The 21,170-nt window shown below is 30.9% G+C and overlaps 3 protein-coding genes across 5 annotated transcripts in view; all 3 read right to left on the bottom strand.

Moving 5' to 3' along the window:
• LOC127729157 (synapsin-like) overlaps positions 1 to 18,050 on the bottom strand; it is a 144,947-nt gene extending 126,897 nt beyond the window's left edge. Inside the window, exon 1 of the mRNA XM_052236833.1 lies at positions 17,959 to 18,050. The gene's annotated coding sequence lies outside the window, so the exon portion shown is untranslated. The remainder of the gene's footprint in view (positions 1 to 17,958) is intronic.
• LOC127729108 (TBC1 domain family member 25-like) overlaps positions 1 to 21,170 on the bottom strand; it is a 447,590-nt gene that overhangs the window by 378,186 nt on the left and 48,234 nt on the right. The gene's annotated exons all lie outside the window — the stretch shown is intronic.
• On the bottom strand, positions 970 to 3,951 carry LOC127729321 (uncharacterized). The gene is made up of 2 exons (XM_052237080.1): positions 3,735 to 3,951; positions 970 to 2,151 (listed from the first exon to the last, which is right to left on the bottom strand). The coding sequence occupies exons 1-2, from the start codon at positions 3,817 to 3,819 to the stop codon at positions 1,637 to 1,639; spliced, it is 600 nt and encodes a 199-aa protein (XP_052093040.1). The 5' UTR covers positions 3,820 to 3,951; the 3' UTR covers positions 970 to 1,636.

The following is a 21,170-nucleotide window of genomic DNA, read 5'->3' as shown; positions in this document are numbered from 1 at the left end:
ATTTTGGATTTGTACCAAACTTGGACAGAAGCTTGTTTATGATCAAAAGCTAGTATCTAGAAGGAAATTTTGTAAAAAAATAAATCCATTTTTTCCGTATTTTCTTTTAAATGGACTTAGATTTTCTGCCAGGAAACAACATATTCACTCTGTGGTTAAAGTTTTTAAAATTTTAATAACTTTCTTATACTATTTTGGATTTTTACCAAACTTGGACAGAAGCTTGTTTATGATCAAATGCTAGTATCTAGAAGGAAATTTTGTTTTCTTCCAGTTAACATTACATTCAGTCTGCAGTTAAAGTTTTTAAACATTTATTAGATTCATAAACTATCCTGGATTTTTACCAAACTTGGACAGAAGCTTCTTTCAATCAAAAGATAGTATCAAGAGGAATATTTTTATTGATTTACTTCCTCTTTTTTGTTGAGCCTGGGATTAACAGAAAAAGTAGGCGAGACACTGGGTTCCGCAGAACCCTTACGAATTTTTTGTACATAAATTAGGCCGTTAGTTTTCTTGTTTGAATTGTTTTACATTGTCATTTCGGGGCCTTTTATAGCTCACTGTGCGGTATGTGCTTTGCTCATTGTTGAAGGCCGTACTGTGACCTATAGCTGTTAATTCCTGTGTCATTTGGTCTCTTGTGGAGAGTTGTCTCATTGGCAATCATACCACATCTTCTTTTTTATATTTACATCAACAGATATAAACAATTCACCAAAGTCAAGGAGAGACAACAAAACTTAGTTGCAAGATCTCTGAAATTATTTACACGGTACAAGTTTTTCTAATTGTTGGAGATTGTATGGTGACAGTAACACCTGTAACTGCTTAACCCATTTCTTATGCACTTTGGTTCGATAAACTCACTGAATATCATACCACATCTCCTTATTTTTATATGCATTACAATTTACATGTGCATGTAATTGTAAATAATATTTATATATATATATCAGAACAAACTTCATTGCGTCACTTTTATTTATGCATCCTTTGGCACAATACAAGTTCTAAAATTACACAACATAAAACAACTAAATGTTATTTCAGATGAAAGTTTTGTTTCAGTTCCATTCATAGGATTTCTTAGAATTTTGTATGTTTTGCCAAGTCCAATAATTAGCTCTATGTGCACGTGTTAATTGGAGACTTTTCTATCCCGTATAAGAGTTTTGGAACTAATTCTGTTTCTTTTTTTGAAAAAAGTGAGCAAACAAATCTTGCACATTTAAACCTTTGTCTGCCTTCACACTGTCACCTGGATCACATAATTGAACTATTCTACATCTTTCAACTATTTCACAGTCACTGGTACAACCAACATATGCATTAGAGACATAGTTGACTAAACCACCAGGTGTCGAACATACAAGTATTTTCAGTGTTTCTGTTTTTATATGATGAAAAGGTTGCCTGAGCTCTAGGAGCTTTAGGTTTTATCACGGGATATTCTGTGCTGTCAATAATAATCCAAGTTGTAGGAAACTTTAATTCTAAGTTGGATGGCGAAAAATACCTGACTAAACCACTAAATGGCCAAGTGTTAGCCTCACGCCACTGTTTAGACATAAAAACAATCCATGTTTACACAATATTCTTAACACTAGTTTCAATCTAGAATCTAGACAGTTCAAAGTTGGTTGTATAATGCCTCAATTTCATCAAAGTCATAAAAAAACTGATTTTCAAATGACACCCTATCAATTTGAAAATATATGTATCTCAAACAATGTGCTGTTGGACCAAGTGTGGTCAAAACAAATAAAAATTTAGTATACAACTCTAAACCGGTATAAAAATGCATGGCTGTGTCACGTGTCTTCATTTCAAAATTCTCTGCTGAAAATATAGGCATTGATGGTGTTTGCGTAATTCCATCTGTGAAGCTCAACATTAGCTCGGCAATTGGTGGTGGACAGTCATAAATCCTGTCTGCAGTATGAATTACTTCTTCAGGAAAACCAACTTTACAATCAAAACTTTCCTCTAGATTTCTACTACAATATTCATCAAGTTTAGTTCTTTTGTTTTCACAGGAAACTGCCCTGATTTTTCTTTTTGCGGACGATTCAGTCTCTTGCTTGGTCCAGGAAAATAGGCTGGGATTGGCAGTAGACTTAAGTCTCTGTATGGTGGGTTTGTGCCCTGAAAAAGGTTATAAAACATTAGTTTTTTGATAATTAAATGAACTTCCATTAGCAATGCATACTTTGTACAGAAGCAAGTTAACTCGTACCATTGTAAACTCGTACCACGTAAACTCGTACCACTGGGAAGTCGTACCAATCAGAACTCGTACCACTGCAAACTCGTACCATTAAAAATATATTCAAAAATACGAAAGTTTTATGATTTTTTTTTTGGTAAACTAAATAAAAAAAGTTGAATTACTTGAATTTTATACTAGATTTTAATGAAAACTTAGACAAAAATACGAATGTTTTATGATTATTTTTTTTTAAGCTTTATACAAAAAATTAAAATATCTTTGAAATTTATACCAGATTTTAATGAAAACTTAGACAAAAATACAAATGTAATTTCTTAATTACCATGCTAATAAATATATTAAATTCCTTTGATTGTGTGATTATTGGTTGATTATTAACTAATCAACTTGGTTTTTTTTATCTTTAACTAATCAACTTGTATAATCATATAAGCATGGTCATATTCTGCTGAAATGTGCTGAATATTGTATAAAAATAAATTTCATACTTTCTAACTGTTGGTCATAAACAATTTTAAACCTTTAAAACACAATCAATAAATTCTTTCATTAAATAAAATTCCTTTTAGAAACAATAGAAAAATACCCAAATCTATTCAATGTTACTGATTTGGAATGATTAAAAATTAAATCAAATAGTTGTCAGTAAAAGTTGAAAAAAAGAGTCTATTCAAGGGAGACAACAAAGCCAATCTGCCACGGTTTTCTCTATCCAATTAGACAAGGAAAATTAGCTACAAATTGGTTATTGTAATTTCAAATTATATACATTTTACAGACTTAAGAGGTATTGAGTGAAATTAAAGTATATATTCAGTTAAACACCATTTGAATGCATTTAAATAAGTGGGTACGAGTTTACAATGGTATGAATTTACCGTGGTACGAGTTAGCAGTGGTACGAGTTTGCATTGGAACGAGTTTTTGTTTAGTGGTACGAGTTGACATTGGTACGAGTTACAATGGTACGAGATAACTATAATTCCTTTGTACTCGTAACCTGGCAAAATATTAACTAGATTTATTCATTACAATCTGGATAAAACTATGTTAGCCTGATTCAATGTACATCAAAATGTATGTTATGTAAATCCAAAGGACAAACAATGAGAGACGTATGCAACAAACATACATTGTTTGTACCTAAATAACTATAATATAGATGAGAGCATGTCATTGTTTTGTTCCTGTTAACATTGTCATTGATATTTTTCAAGAAAGTCTATGAGGCATAGCTTATGCATTCCTGTCATTACTACATAAGCATAATTACTGCTAAAATAATTCTCAGTATGATATACCTCTTGTAAGAAATCATTATAATTGTAGCAAGCACCAAAAAATCTCAAACAGATCACATTGAACCGTAATCCAAAAAATTATGACGTCCACCCCCTTTTATTCTAAAACGATAATTGCGGTTGTAAACTGACTTTGGTTTATTCGCATGGCGATTACATATATAACTATATATTTTAAAAAGAAAATAGAGTTTTACCATGAATAGTTTCCTGCACGTAGTCTTTTTCAGTAAAATGTGCCTTGCAAACAACAGCTGATTGAGATGGACTCCACGATTTCATCGTGTTCTCGTCCAATCTGCGTATGGGCCATGGCGTTGATCCAACTTTTTCTTCTTTTTAAGTCATTTGGAAATGCATGTCCTCCTCTTAAATGACATCCAGGTACACAACAACAAGTACTTGGCATCGTTAATTAAGGTTCATGTGGACCCTTCGTCTAAAATGGCTGCATTTTCACCTCAAAATTTACTCTGAGTACAGACAAACCTGTGCATCTGGAAAAGTTTTAAGGCATAGCATGCCCTAGATAAATAAAATTCAAATATATTTTATATTTTAGAAAATTAAAAACTTAACCGGATTTTGCAGTGCACTTTTTTTCATTCCACCAGAAGGTGCCAAAATAAACAAAGTTGGGAAAGAGGTTTGAGAACTTCCCCACAGGTAATAATTGAAGTAAACTGTTTTGATTGACATGGACAATAGATGGACAATAGATACCTGACAATAATTGGTGATTTAAACTGTGTACCTGAGTGGACCATATCAAGTGAAACTCAACTGTTTGTTAATTTTATCATCTTCTGCAGGGACGAAAAAAAGTGCACTGCTAAATCCAGTTAAGTTTTAAATTTTCTAAAACATACAATGCATTAGAAGTTTATTTATCTAGGGCATGCTATGCCTTAAAACTTTTCGAGATGCGCAGGTTTGTCTGTCCTCAGAGTAAATTTTGAGGTGAAAATGCTGCCATTTTAGCCAAAGGGTCCACATGAACCTTAAAAATGCAACTGTAATAGTTGCACAGTGCAGAAACCGGAAGTTGAAGTACAGGATCGGCTACCACGGCGCCACCTATTCAGGAACGATAATCTGCTACTTTATATAACTGCTAAATAACAATAACGTTAGACGGGTTCGCGTGCATAAACAGAAATGCGCTTTAAATTGTATAATATAATTCATGTTCAGTCGACCTTTTATTATTATATCAACGACTGAAATGATTTATAAACATCTAGATTGCAGAAAACACTCGAAATTAACCCGAGCTCTTTCCACACGGAATTCAAATAATTCTAGTTTGTCAATCGGTTGACTGCTTATAATAATGTAAAATACAAATATATCAAAAGTTTTTAAAACTAACAAAACACAATGATCGTTTCTCTATTTCCCAATGTAAATGAAATGAGACAAAAAACATTTTATACCACAATAAGAAGAGGAGAGAATCAACATTTTCCGGATCTACTTGGAGCTAAATGACCCCCCACGTAGATAAGTTGGATATCGCGGAAAGAAATATTAACACGGCAACTAGAAAGGCATTAAAGCACTGCCTTTAAAAAGTGTTCACCGATAGAAATAATTCTAAAGGACGTAACGCAATATTGAATGAAGATGAAAACTTTCTAAAATGGCTGATACTGTTTTTTCTTATACTTGGGATCATAGTAATACAAAGCAAACCAGATATCTCATTACAAAAAAAAAATGAATTAACAAGCAGCTTTTATTTGCTAGTCGTATTTCCATGGTATGAAATATCCACAGTTTGTTTTCCTATGCATATCTTGGCTGAATTTCTGTCACGGATAGTATCCAAGCAGGCAAAAACGAATATTATTCATTGAGTGCCATTCCTCTTCTGTGCATCTAAAAAATATTAAATGTGTTAACTCAGTTGCATTCTTTTGTAATATTGAACACATTAACATTATTCAATAATGAAAATTAGAATCTATTTCACTTAAAGGTTTGCTTCTAATTTTACCATTTAAGATATCATTTCCTTGAAATTAAAAATGTTGTACTTTGATTTTGTACAGCAAACATCGTTTGTTGCATTTTAATATATACATTAAAAACAGAAGAATTACTCAGATAGTTTCTACAATAATATTGTGGTTTAATAGAACGAATAGTTCCAGAAACTGAAATGGTCAAAATGGTGTATTCAGTATATCATTAGATTGTTCGTTGTTACACTTTGATTGTCGTACTAATGAATATAATTTGAGGGGTATGGATAACATTTGAATAATATTGTGTTAAATATTGGGCAGGGTTTTTATTCAATTTTTAACAGAAATGCGTAACATAATCCAATTCATTCACTGTTGTTATATGTCCAGTGGCAAATACAACAGTTATAACGGCAATGCAAATGACGGCATTAACCTTGAAATGTTTAAATAAAATTAAAAAATAGTTTTCCACTTAAGTTAAAGACCTTCAAAACAGAATCCATAGATGTTTTTAATCATGCAGGTTGTTTTCAAAAACTTTTTTGTTTCTGTTCTGATTATAGGGAAAAATGAAAAATGTTTAGTTTGCTTGAATTGCTATTTAAGACTCATCTAAAAAGTGCATACAATTTTTGTTTGATATAATGAGCAAAGGGAGAGAAAAAATGTTGGGTTATGCACGAATCAGAATTTTCTTGTTTAATTTCATATTTTGTTTCTGATATGACTTATAATCCAGCACACCCTTATTAGTTAAATAACCTAGACTAAAGTGTTACATACCTGGAAATTTATTCTAGTTGTACCATTTCATTTTTCTCATCCAATATTTATCAAACGAAAAACACACATAATCCATTAACATATATACAAAAATATTAGTTTTATTTCTCTCTCCCGAAATGCCACTTAAAGACACAAATAAATATCCTTTCAATCACACTACAAGAAAGACATCGCCTATCCAATGATTTAAAACATAAATCTGGATATTTATTCAAGATCTTTTTATAGTAATTGTTCTACAGTACTGTTCATAAATACTTCGTTAAATGAATACATGGTACACTTGATCTTAAATTTTGACTGCAGATTATTGGGCACAACAAGGAAAAATGAAAAGAAAACCATTACAAAATAAAATGAAATTCTTTAAAATGTTATAATCTGAAGATTCATTTTTCATATTTAAGGTGTATTTTAAGTTAGCAAACGTCCAAATAACTGTCCATTCCTGAGAAATAATGGATGTTGGCCCTGCGGGCCTCTGCTCCATTATTTCTCAGGAATGGACAGTGCTTTTGACTTTCTCTATAACGTATTACTTTTGTAAAATGCTGATGACATGTATTCATTGGTTCCTTGAATGGTGAATGTTGAAAATTACTCAACCAGAGTTACATCACATCATTGCCAACAGAAAAATTATACCAGTCTTGCATTCTGATACTTTCATTACAAAGAAGAATCATGGTCTGTTTTCTGCAATTGTTATCTTTTTTTTGGAACGACTTAAATCCTGGAAGCCAGGGGCGGATTCAGCATATTAGGTTAGGGGGGCGCAAACTTAAATGTTCACCGAGCGGATAGAGGCAAAAACTTTTTGAGGTAAAATTATCGAAATATTCTTTAAGCAGAGGGCAACCCATGCTTTGCAAATTTTATGGGGGGCGCACGCCAACCACACCCCAACCTGAATCCGCCCCTGGAAGCAAACTTTGACACTCAATAACTGGGGCTCTTTTCACAAAATACCTTACGACAAAAACTGATCATAATTTATACTAAAATGTTAAAGATTTTCGTGTATTTTTTCTCTTAAGATTTTTTGTGAAATTAGTTGCTGATCAGTATCAACTATCATTGTAAAACATTAACCATTCAGCAGTATATCTGTTTACAAACCAATTATGCTTTGACCTGATTCCCAAATATCTTTCTAAAATACTATACAGTGCCAAAAGATAACATAAAATCAAATGTTTTACAGATATTAAAAAGCAATAATCAATATCAGGCTGATAATTATTTACACAGGTCAATAAAAGACTTGAATGAAAAAATATCCTTAAATAGTTTTAAAGTAATCTTAATTATCAGAAAACAAGAGTGCACACGCTGAAATGTCTCGCCTTCTTTACTAACCATTGATTTTATGTTGATAGTCCTAAATACAAAGCTTTACTACAAGTAACACATAAACTTAACATGGTCCAAGAAAATGAGGTCAAGGTCAGATAAACCAAACGAGAAATACATGTACACCTTACAATCATTCAATAAACCAAACATAGTTGACCTATTGCTTATTGTTTCTAAGAAACAGTCTTCAACAAGAAAACTTAACATTGACCAATGAACCATGAAAATGAGGTCAAGGTCAGATGAACCATGCCAGACAGACATGTACACCTTACAATCAATTAAGGCATTAAATATAGTTGACCTATTGCTTATAGTATCTAAGAAACAAACTTAACCATGAAAACTTAACATTGACCAATGAACCATGAAAATGAGGTCAAGGTCAGATGATACCTGCCGGACAGACATATACACCTTACAATCCTTCCATACATCAAATATAGTTGATCTATTGCTTATAGTTGAAGAAAAACAGACCAAAACACAACAACTTAACACTGAGAAATGAACCGTGAAAATGAGGTCAAAGTAAAAAAAAACCTGTGAGACTGACATGTACATCATAAAATATTTCCATACACCATTTATAGTTGACCTATTGCATATAGTATTAGAACTATAGACCAAAACTCAAAAACTTAACTTTGACCACTGAACCATGAAAATGAGGTCAAGGTCAGATGACACCTACCAGTTGGACATGTACACCTAACAAACATTCCATATACCAAATATAGTAGGCCTACTGCTTATAGTATCTGATATATGGACTTGACCACGAAAACTTAACCTGGTTCACTGATCCATAAAATGAGGTCGAGGTCAAATGAAAATTGTCTGACGGGCATTAGGATCTTGCAAGGTACGCACATACTAAATATAGTTATACTATTACTCATAATAAGAAAGAAATTAACATTACAAAAAATTTTGACTTTTTTTTTAAAAGTAGTCACTGAACCATGAAAATGAGGTCAAGGACAACAGACATATGACAGACGGAAACTTCGTAACATAAGGCATCCATATACAAAGTATGAAGCATCCAGGTCTTCTAGCTTCTAAAATATAAAGCTTTTAAGAAGTAAACTAACACAGCCGCCGCCGCAGCCGCTGCTGGATCACTATCCCTATGTCAAGCTTTCTGCGACAAAAGTCACAGGCTCGACAAAAACCACTAAAATGTGTAAATGTTAGTCTATAAAATGTAGGAGGTATGAGGATTAGATTATTATTCCAAGTTGAATTTTATCTTTAAAATAAGATTACGTATTTGAAAATCCACTTGTTGGGGTAAAGCAATATTGCACTAAAGCAAATGTAAAGTATTCCAAATCAACCAGTTAATTGGCCAAAAGCGGTTATCAGTCACCTGGCAAAATGTGACGTATTGATATTATTTTCACCTTTATTGCAAACCAAAAATATCTTTCCTGAAACAAATTTTCTGATTTCAGATATATAGATTTTTGAGTCCATTTAAGTGAAATCAAGGTCAAAAAGTTGTTTTGTCTACTGTGCAAGAATCATATTATTGATTTACCTAAAAATAAGCATAAAATTATTACTACAAAATAATCATTGTTAAGTTTGGTGAAAATTGTTCAAAGTATACTGGAGTTTTTGCCAGACAGATAGACTAGACAATGGTATACCATATTAGGTATGTTGTTGCCTGGCTCTTAAAAACTGTCATTTAAGAGCAGTAACTTCCATAAGAAATCAAATGACAGGCTTGTCATTTGGTGTTTGTGCAGATCTTGAATTGCTCCTCATTTTTGCTGCTGATCTATCATTAATGATTTTAAACATATAGTTTATGCCCATATTAGCACCCCTTTGTCTCACATTCTGTGACAGGTGAGATAAAAATTGCAAAAAAAAGAACTTTTTTGCATTGTTTTTTTCATTTTACGGTGAGATTACTTTTTTTCATTTGTTCAGATTTTTTTGTCCGTTATAGTCTATAGTTTGTCCGATATAACTCAATATCTTTAATCCTGATGTAGCTTTATCAACTTCTACAAAAACTCAAACCCATGCTAGGGGCCATCTTGGATCATCTTGACTTTGCAGTGAGGTGTGAGCTTTTGCCTCATGTTTAAGGCCTCTTCGACTTTAAGATGATCAGCAATAGAACCCAGATCCTTTGATTTTGGTTTTTCAATTACATGTATGGATTTTGTGTTGTAAATTAATACACTATATATCCTTCGGGACAAAAAAACAAAGAAAATTAAAATGAACTACTGTCATACAATCTGTTTTTATAAACAATGAGAATCTCAGATGGTTCAGAAACAGCACTTCTGATGAGAGATTCAATTTACAAAAAATATGAAAGGGCAGACTATTTTGGGTTAACTTTTGATTAGTAAAACTTTTCTGTATGCATCACAATAAAAAATGATGAATGTTTGAAATTCTAATCATACAATCCAGATAAAAGAATAAGATATACAATTGATTTCATAATGTATTATTACTATCATAGCATGATTTGTAGAATTTGGTAACAGAATTAATTTATACTAGATGATAACTTCAGCTGTACTTAACTGTGATGTATTATTATTATAGCTTTTGAAAGGCAGTGGGAATACAGAATACACATTTATTAAGGATTGTTTAGTATAGATTTGCAAAGAAAAATCTGACTAGATATGAAAACTCCCACAAATACTTAGCTTTTTAAGAACAAGGCAAAATGAAGATAAAGTAAAAAAAAAAGCTTTACTTCCTACACATCTCAGTTAGAATGAACCACCAGCAAATGTTATACAGGAATCTTCCTATAGAAAAATGATGCTTTCTGAATTTTATATAATCCTTTGAGAGGGACAAACTCCTAGTGACATATATTTTGAAAAGAAAAAAAAAACGACCTTAAATAAGAAAACTTTTGGTTAAAGAAAATGAATTTAGAAGCAATTTTGCAGAATTTAAAATGTCACAGTGAATTACATACTCCCACAATAAAATTTCAAAACCATTATAGAATTGAATGCAGTTTTTGAAACTTTATACCAAATGAAAGCAAGTGACCATTATATTTTGCATGGAGCCTTTCTTGCTAAAAATGTGCTCACTTGCAAATTGTTTTAGGGCTATACATTCCCTATATTGTACTTTAAAAGAACTTGATATTAACGAGAAGAAAGATGTTTACCTTGATAAAAAATATGTTGTATGTAGTATCAATATTTCAAATTATTTATATGACATTATTTTTCTTTTTTTTTCAAATCCTAACTACTCTTGTTCCCACTTAATGGTGCACGCCTTTATTTCCTTTATGATCGATACTACTCAAGATATATAAGTTATCATTCAAGCCCACGTCCGTTGATCTGCACTGAAACTTCAATCATAAGCAATCTAACAATGAGTTCATTTCTGTACAGTCAATGATTCTGTAATCAATCTTCTACTACAAAAAGACAATTTCTAAGAACTAGAAAGTTTTTCTCCCCATAATCAATCACTGCCATGGGAAATGCAAATCCCGTCAAAATCTAAGATTGTGCTAAATTGCATAAACCACTCAGTAACTTTATTTACAAAATCAAAAGCACAATCCAATTTCAAGGATTAAATATCACCTTACAACACAGATCAATTAGTCTTGAAATGTTAACTTTTCACAAGATTTTAGATTTAATACAACATTTTAAAAAACAAATTGAATTCCAGTTTCATTTTCTAAGGATTGTCATTCAATTACTGTAAGAAATGTTTGCTTAATGATTCTGAATCACAACAGCAAGATTTAGTTTGACTACCTATTGAAATCATACTGTGTTGGCAGTCCTAATTTCAATAATTAAAAAATCAAAAATACATATCACTTGACAATTCTTATAGAAACAGCAGGCAAAGAAATTGAAATACATATAGAAATGTTGGGAAAATCCCCCGTACCCAAGAAAAAAAAAAAGCTTCTTATATTTGTAATTCTCATTACCAGTGGTTTGCTATGACACCAACACAGGTTCTTTATAGACCTCTTTTTTATGCATACTTACAAGATTATGATGGGTTAACAAACATCAATAAAAACGCAACCAAAAAACACAAATCAACCAATATAGAGGACATGACAACCATGACAAGCACAACCATGACAAGCACAACAAACCATGACAAGCACAAAAAACCATGACAAGCACAACAAACCATGACAAGCACAACAACCATGACAAGCACAACAACCATGACAAGCACAACAACCATGACAAGCACAACAAATCATCACAGGCTATCTCCAAGACCTAAATCAAAATGTTCTTGTTTAAAACATGATGGACTAAAAGAGTCTGCTTTTATAAATATCTTTCTACAAACAATTCCAAAACATAAACTCAATATATCCCATTGCATAACATGTTACAATGTATTTCTTTTATTTCTGGTTTATTCTTCATGTACATAAAACTATGAAACAATTGACTACCTATTACTTATCTTATTCCAACTGAGATTTCTTCAAATGAAAAACACGAGATTTGAGTTCATATAGTGATGTGCAGTTTCAGTCAAGATATGGAATTAACAATCAAAACACAGAATATACCAAGGCAGCTATCAAATGCCATAGGTTGAAGACCAAAGGGAAAAACGACAAAAACACAAAAAAGTTCAAAAATGCTATGCAATCAGATATTGATTGTTAAATACTGAGGTCATCTACGAAATAATCAAAAGAATAATGTTGCAATTTTGCATGTAGTGAATATTCAGTAAATAAATTGCTTTTGACAAATACAGACAATAATCTTCCATATTTTTTCAAAGGAATATGACCCAATCCTCAAATGTAGGAAAACATGGCAAAGCATAATCAAAAGAATAATGTTACAACATTGCATGCAGTGAATATAATAAAATAAATGGCTTTTGACAAATACAGACTATAATCAATCATATTGTTTTTCAAAGGAACAGATTACCCAATCCTCAAATGTAATCAAAGAGCTGATTGCTCTGAGGTGGAAGAAGATGCATAAAAGGTAACTTGAATTACAATAAAAGCAGCCCCCACCAACCCAGCCTGCTTTGTCCCATTATTGCTTTCGATGTATTTTTTTCTTCCAAAAATAATAATACTCATAACTCAACCAAAACTCACTATACTTAACATAAAAATCTGCAAATACTGTTGATTCAAATTAAATTTTCTATAACTAAATTCCATACAATCGTCTCAGCATGGTCAACTTGATGCAATGCAATTTTGCCAAGCAAGTAATTATTTAATTGGTTTCACTTGAAAGTTTTCTGTCAAAGGCAGATAGTTAACTTTAAAAAAAACTGGCCACCAAGAGTTTAGGCGGCTAGAATGAAATTTGAAAAAAAAAGGCAGAACAGAAGTTTTGAGTAAAAAAAAAGGCAGGATGAGCAACTTGGCAAAAAAAAAGGCAGGATGACAAATTATGTATAAAAAATCAGGATAAACTAATTAATTTTTTTTCATGTGGGTTCATGAATTTCGAGAATTTATACCATATAAATATCCGAAAACTTTATTAAACTTTAATACCAATAACATTATTATATTTTAATAATTGCAAGGACGTATAAAACGTCCTTGATAAAAGCAGTCAATATAATACTTCCACGATAAAAGTAAGGAGAAGGAACCCAGGGTGAACATACTCTATGGGGACGAACTCAGGGCGAACGGACCAAGGGCGAACATGTAATCAGGGCGAACCGACCCAATACCAAATTCATGCATGCGTACTATAAAGTCTACTTTAAAGACATCCGGTTACAAGTAAACAAATAACGTGCATGTAAGATGAGATGAAATCTAATAATTTACATAAATAAAAGGGTTGATATTAATACATTAAAACATGAGAAATTATAACACTAACGATAGTGATCGTTTTTCAAGCATAACTAATAAATTAAATGATGCAGATGCTTAGATCATGTGTAAACATCGGTGTCAAGATATGGCACGGAAGTTGTTATGAAATTGTAAAGCACAGAAAGGGATATGGCATACGTCCTGGTGACAGTTCAATGATTTTACAGCCGGCAGTAAAGGCTTTCATGTTTCAAATTTACTTTAGCGTAGTAAAGCAGAGACATATATACACATGTGTATATATGTCTCTGAGTAAAGTCACATACTGCATGCATGCTATGTTAGTCCTTGACATGTACATGGTTTATTTCAGTTTGAAAATCCTTTGCAACTAAACTTCACTCTTACATTCTAAATGGACAAGATAACACATTTTCCTATAAAATCATATCAAACCAGTTACATTTAACTACTTTTTCAAGAAAATTTATCTGTTGATGTATATAAAACCACGCTCCAATAACTGTCCTGCATCTTTGCTACATAGGTTTGGAGGGCTTTACAATTTCTAGAACAACTGAAGAAGGGTCCTTTCTGGCCCAAAATTTGAAGTCAGTTATTTCCAGATGAAAGTATTTCAAGCTCAACATGATGTGTGAGAAAGATAAATGGGAAGATTTTTGTCAAGTTTTTCTTACAAAACTTTTCCATTTTTAACAAAGATTTTTGTGAAAGTTTACAAAATCCTCTTGATTTCAACAACAATTAGGCTTAGGAAACATAGAGTGCATCATGTGAGACAGTTCATTAGTTTTAAAAAAAAAAAGCATAATGTTAAAAAAAATTGTTGTTGACATATATGCCCTGTACATTTCTAATCCAAAAACCTAAGGGAATGTGCATGTATTCATTAAATTTGCAGGAAACAACATTTTTGGTTATTATGATATTTTCAAACAAGAGTATCTGTTTCCTATCTAGAAATTGGCAGCACTTGATACATTGTGATAACGGTCTTTTAATCCTTATTTGAAAAATAAGCTAGAAATAAGGGCCTTATCAAACATATTCCTTTAAAACCCAGCTCTGAAAAATATTACATCCAACAAATTCTAGTGGTTTGCCAATTAATAAGTTGATCAGGTTTTGGTATATTATGCCTCAAAACATCACCTAGTAACAGCTGTATTGTCACAAGAAAGCATCATGCCAAGGCCACATGAATTTATTTGTTTATTCATCTGGCTAAGGCCACACTAAGTTAATTTGTTGCTTATGGGATTTTTTTTCTGCTAAAATTAGAAACAAAATGAACCATTTCTATTTTCAACATTCTATATAAACAAATAGTTCATGAGAAGTCTAAAATATGAAGAGATTTAAGGAAACAATACATATAAATTGTTTAATCTGTTTGATTGAAATAAACACAAGCTTTTATTGAATGATAGATTGAAAATTTACCCTAATGTATCTCCTGTTTTCTACCTAAAAACTGATTATTTTTCTACATAAACTGCCAAAATAACAGCAATACCACCAACCATTTATGAAAATATAGAAAAGAAAAAAAAAAAATTAAGTAGACATTTAGTCATGACAAATCGGAAAATTAATCTTAGTTGTCATTCAAAATAAATTTGGCAAATAATATAAATGTGTTCTGTAAAATAACTAACGAGAAAATTAAAAATGCTTGATTCAGTTTAAGAGAAAACTGAAAAGTTAATGGAAACTTAATGAAACTGCAGAATATTTAGATCTGTTCAATTGATGATAATACAACTTCAGTGCAATGCTTTCCAGTGTTTGGCAATGGGGCCTACACATTTTAACAATTTTTGTGTCAGTGAAGGCAAGAAAACAAATGAATTAAGAGTTAATATGGAAATTAAACAATAATTAAAATAAAAAAACATTAAAATAAAAGTGATCATAAGCATGATAAATGCCTGTTGTCACTATCAAAAGTTTTCTTGGGTAAAATTTTTTGGATTTTTTTAGTGACAACTGTCAAAGAAAACTTTGATCAAAATCTTTGACAGACTTGGGTGCAATAGAATCTCATCCTATCTTTTTAAGAACTTGGATGGACTGGGACAGGAATTATCCAATCACACTGGGACAGGAATTATCCAATCACAGTGTAGTGTTTTCTTTGACCAAGTTTTTGATGATAAACTTAGATAGTGACAACAGATGACTTGGACCAAGTACCTGTTCAAAGAAAACTTTGACCAAGTTTGATAGTGACAACCAGGCTTAAATGTAGCTTAGTATCTGGTGTTAATTTATGGGAGATAAAATGGCTTAAGTCAATTTGAAGTAATTTGGCTATGCACTTTAGTGTATTCTGGTTCTTTAAATTTCAATAAAGTAGTCTTCTTCTCCTAATCCTATGGAACTATTCAATAAACTACCAAATTGTTCTTGTATAATAAAACAAAAAACTAAATCTGCTTGGACACTGTAGTAAGGTATGTTCAATTTCTGTAATGCTTTGCAATTTCTTTTAAACTTTCAAAAATAATTTTACATGTGTATTTATTATTAAGATCCATCTACTGTGAACTCTGGTTTTCTTAAGTGAAACTAACCTAAATAAAACAGTTCCTTTGTGACTTAGAAGAAATACCATTAAACATTTATAACTCTAGCAAATAGAATAATGTCATATTGGAAAACAAATTTACATGAAATTATAGGATTCTGATCATATAGATATAAACATTCTAAAAGATGGAATATTTCTATAGATAATGGTTCAGTTAACACATTTATCAATAGGCTCAATACTGTGTATATATGTTTTGATCTTAAAGTAGCCATAGTCCATAATGAGCAAGGGTGTGAAAACATCGAAATTCTTCACTTGTCCAAGGAAAGGTACTTTACAAAAATATAATTCCCCAGAATTTTATCTGATTTGTCCCTACTGGAACAATTTTACTTGTCAAGGAGATTTTTAGACAAGTTGGACAATTCGGGAATAGTATTTTGTGCTGATAATTTATTGAAATTCAAATTACTTCAAAATGTAATTAGAACATAATGATTAAAACTATGACAGGTAGTGATGACAAACATACAATACTTCTAAGAGATATATTATTAGTTACACAGTCTGCTAGTGACCTAATATGATATATATGGGGTCAGCAAACCCCATATATATCTTATTAGGTCACTGTCACATGACACTGTGTAACAAATTTATCTTACTGACTATCTGATCATGTGGCATTTAGACTACTGTGGATTCATTTATTTTCGTGGATACCAATTTTAATGGATACATGAAATAACATATTTTCGTGGATATTTCATTTCGTGGTTTTACCAAAGAGTGCACACATGCCTAAAGAAAATTATACTTCGTTAAACATTTAAATTTGTTGCTCATCTGTACCCACGAAATCTACGTGATTGGTATCCCACGAAAAATAATGAATCCACAGTAGTGGCCTATTAAAGTGATCAAGTCTTCAATATTACTTCCATTGGTCTATACAAAATAAAATGCCAACAATAACAACTTGTTAGCTTTTTGAAATGTATTTTCTGCATTTATTTACCAATCGTTCATCATCAATTTCTTCATCTGGGCGAAACGTTTCAAATTTTTCCTCAACACCATGCTGTTTTTATAAAAGGACTTAACACCACTACTAACCATGTATTAAACAAACATGTACACTGACCCAATGTTAAATATGCAGGGTCTCCATGTTCTCTTTTAACCAATGATATTCCTAGAAGTGTATAATCTTCTATTCTTTTTTTATAAATTGTCCTCGACTTCTTAGGAAGGTTTTTTTCTTTCTTAACAAGTTTCTTTTACAATATTTCAAATAATTTGTTTTGAATTTAATTTGAACTAAAAAAAAAATAATATAATTTCAATTTTTAAGAATTAGCATATGAAGTTAATATTTGAAAATTGTGGTTTTGTTTTCTTAGGATATTCTTAAAAATTGATAAATATATCAAAAATTTATGATTCAAATGCATATCAGGGGTACTATAATAAAATAAAGATTAAATAAAAAAAAAATGAAAACATCATTTTCACCATTTCATATAACATTATTGTTGGCTCATAAATGTCTTTATTTAAATAACAGAAAAAATTCCATAGAACACTGGTATAGATCAATGTCTTCGATCTTAAAAAAGTATCATGCCATAGTTCTATCAATGGCATTCATAGATTTTTACCAATACCCTCTCAATATGCATTAGTCTGTCATAATATCATTTAAGGTGAATCATTGATTTCCTGTAGAATTTCTAATTTTCATCCTGATATTACATCTGCTATTAACAATTTACATAAATAAATAATCACAGAAAAAAAAACATTCTTTTTCTAATGGTTACAAAAAATAATGCATATTCTGAGAATTTTTCTTATGCAAAATGACAAAATCAAATTGAACTATTTATTTGTTGGTGCTTTGCAAAAGAGTAGCTTATTGTTTTACTTACATGTATTATATGGCATGGTTTTGGATATCAATAAAGGTATCCAGGAATTTGTACTGTAAGCCTGCAGGAAGCTGGCTGGATTATTCCATCTCCTAAAGAAAGGGAAAACAAGACAATAAGATCAATATTATATCCCATTGATTATTAGTTATTATGTAATGAGTAATTGTAAGGTAAAATTGATCTAATGTGTGATATAGAATTAATATAAACATAACAAGGAAAATAGTTTCAATCAATATTCTGAAATTTTGAAAAAATTTTCAAGCAATTTAGACACAAAAATTCTGTCATTTCCAATCAATACACGCAACATAAAATATTTCTGTTTATGTTTCAATTAACAAAATGCAGTTCTCCATTAACAAACACAAAATTTAACCAAATTGCTTAAACAAATAAAAAAACAAATGCTTTAACAAATAAATAAACAAAGTTTTAACTAATTAATAAACACTATTGAATACTAAAATTAAAATAGAGGCTCAAAAGACCCTGTGTCACTCAGGTGCATCATCAACAATGGCCTCTTTTCAGTAAGAATCATCATTTAAGGGAATAACTCTAATGAGAGTTAATTGAAGAGTTTAGTTGACATATTTGTAGATCTTATCCTGCTGATAATTTTTCCATTTTAAAGTTTCTATTTATCTATTATAGTTTTCAAGATAATAGTCAAAAAATGCAAAAAAATGGTAAAAATTATCATTAAAATAGCTCCAATAACGAGTTCACTTTAGATTTCTGCCATATTGGCTTATTTGTACATCTTGTCTTGCTGATAATTTTTGCTATTCAAAGTTTTAACTATTATAGATAAAAATGGGAAAAATAGTCATCAAAGGGCAATAACTTCAATAAGGAGTCGACTGATGATTTGGTTCAAGCAAACTTATTTGTAGAACTTGTCTTGCTTATCATTTTTGCTAATAAAGTTCTATTTATCTATTATAGTTGTGATATAGTTTCTATTTGTTATCATACCAAAATAGTTAAACGTCAACTGTTCATTTACTTTATATACAGGATTTCAGTTGGTTGCTATGAACAAAAACTGTTGCTAGGAAAAAATGATGTATAATATAATTTTCAGTAATATATTCCAATATGAGTCTATCAATATGATTTAATCTTAAAAAAACCTTATTTTTTCAATTTGAATCATAATTTTCTTTGGTTGCTATGGTAATAATTCTGTTGCTGAGAGGAAAAAATTGACATTTGACATTTGAAATTTACAATTTTTGTACAGAAAATGAATTTTTCATTCAGATTAGTCGTAGACAGTCCATTATCTCATTGTTTCCTCAGAAATAAATTGATATTAATAGATTCAAACCCAAAATTTAACCAATTTCATTATATTTGGGTATATCCGTTACCATGGCAACAATATTATAAAAAAAAATTGTTTGTAAATTTTAAAGCTCTGACTTAGATGTATAAATTTCAAATGTCTAACTGATCTGTTTAAGGTACAGTTAATAATTCATTAAAGAAAGCATATTTTCAACATTTTATTGAAAAATTCGTAAGGATTCCGCGGAACCCAGTGTCTCGCCTACTTTTGCTGTTAATCGCAGGCTCAACAAAAATGAGGAAAAAAAATCAATAAAAATACTCCTTTAGATAGTATCTTTTGATTGAAAGAAGCTTCTGTCAAAGTTTGGTATAAATCCAGGATAGTTTATGAATCTAATAAATGTTTTAAAAACTTTAACTGCAGACTGTATTTAATGTTAACTGGAAGAAAAACTAAGTCCATTTATAAGTAAAATACGGATAAACAGGTACAAATTTTAACAAAATTTCCTTCTAGATGCTAGCTTTTGATCATAAACAAGCTTCTGTCCAAATTTGGTACAAATCCAGGATAGTTTAAGAAAGCTATTAAAATTTTAAAAACTTTAACCAGAGTGAAAATATTGTTTCCTGGCAGAAAAACTAAGTCCATTTATAAGTAAAATACGGAAAAAATGAAATTTTTTTTTTAACAAATTTACTTCTGGATACTATCTTATGATCATAAACAAGCTTCTGTCCAAGTTTGGTAGAAATCCAGGATAGTTTAAGAAAGTTATTAAAATTTTAAAAACTTTAACCACAGAGTGAATGTATTGTTAACTGGCAGAAAAACTAAGTCCATTTATAAGTAAAATACGAAAAAAATGAAATTTTTTTTTTTAACAAATTTACTTCTGGATACTATCTTATGATCATAAACAAGCTTCTGTCCAAGTTTGGTACAAATCCAGGATAATTTAAGAAAGTTATTAAAATTTTAAAAACTTTAACCACAGAGTGAATGTAATGTTTCCTGGCAGAAAAACTAAGTCCATTTACAAATAAAATACGGAAAAACAGGAATTTTATTTTTACAAAATTTACTTCTGGATACTATCTTATGATCATAAACAAGCTTCTGTCCAAGTTTGGTAGAAATCCAGGATAGTTTAAGAAAGTTATTAAAATTTCAAAAACTTTAACCACAGAGTGAATATTTGTGGACGCCGCCGACGACGACGACGACGACGGAATGTAGGATCGCTATGTCTCGCTTTTTCGACTAAAGTCGAAGGCTCGACAAAAATCCTATGCAAATCAAGTATATAAAAAAAAAATCCATGGAGGAAAGGGTTAAGCCCTGTCAGATTTTCTCTATCTATAGCTTTTTTTAAGATAATAAAAAAAAAATTGTATTTTTTCCCTATGTTCTACTTATAGCCATGTCAGCCATGTTTGTCGGCAGGCAGGATTGCCTGACACATTTTTGTTGAGCCTTGATATTTATGTCGCAAAAGCGAGACATAGCCATCCTTGATTCATTAGTCATTGTCGGTGGCCTCAACATTAAGGTTCAGTCTGTGGTTAAAGTTTTTTTAGACATCAATAACTTTCTCAAACCTTCATGGATTTTTATGAAGTTTGGACAGAAGCTTGTTTAATGAACATAGAAACAGATGTAAAAAAATTCTTGCTTAGTTTACATGTATAAGTTTGTGATTAGGTCAGTTTATGGGGAACCATTAGTGGTAGGTCAATGATATTGGGTATGCAGTTGTATTAGCATTGGTACATCTCATTTCCATGGAGATTATTTGGCACTGCCACCCTCAGCTTTGTCTCTTGACTTTTGACACTTGCATAGTTTACATATATTAATTTGTGATAAGGTCAGTTTTTGGGGAACCACTAGTGGTAGGTCAGTGATA

Source organism: Mytilus californianus, unplaced genomic scaffold (genome assembly GCF_021869535.1).
Source record: "Mytilus californianus isolate M0D057914Y unplaced genomic scaffold, xbMytCali1.0.p SCAF_1, whole genome shotgun sequence".
In the NCBI taxonomy this organism is placed as follows: domain Eukaryota; kingdom Metazoa; phylum Mollusca; class Bivalvia; order Mytilida; family Mytilidae; genus Mytilus; species Mytilus californianus.
This window is presented reverse-complemented; position numbering and strand designations above follow the sequence as displayed.

What these genes read in the sequence shown, in the direction of transcription:
- LOC127729321 (XM_052237080.1), bottom strand. Translation starts at nt 3,819, where the DNA reads ATGAAATCGTGGAGTCCATCTCAATCAGCTGTTGTTTGCAAGGCACAT. An exon ending in CGTGCAGGAAACTATTCATG is followed by an intron (nt 2,152 to 3,734) that starts GTAAAACTCTAT and finishes AACCTTTTTCAG; the next exon opens with GGCACAAACCCACCATACAG.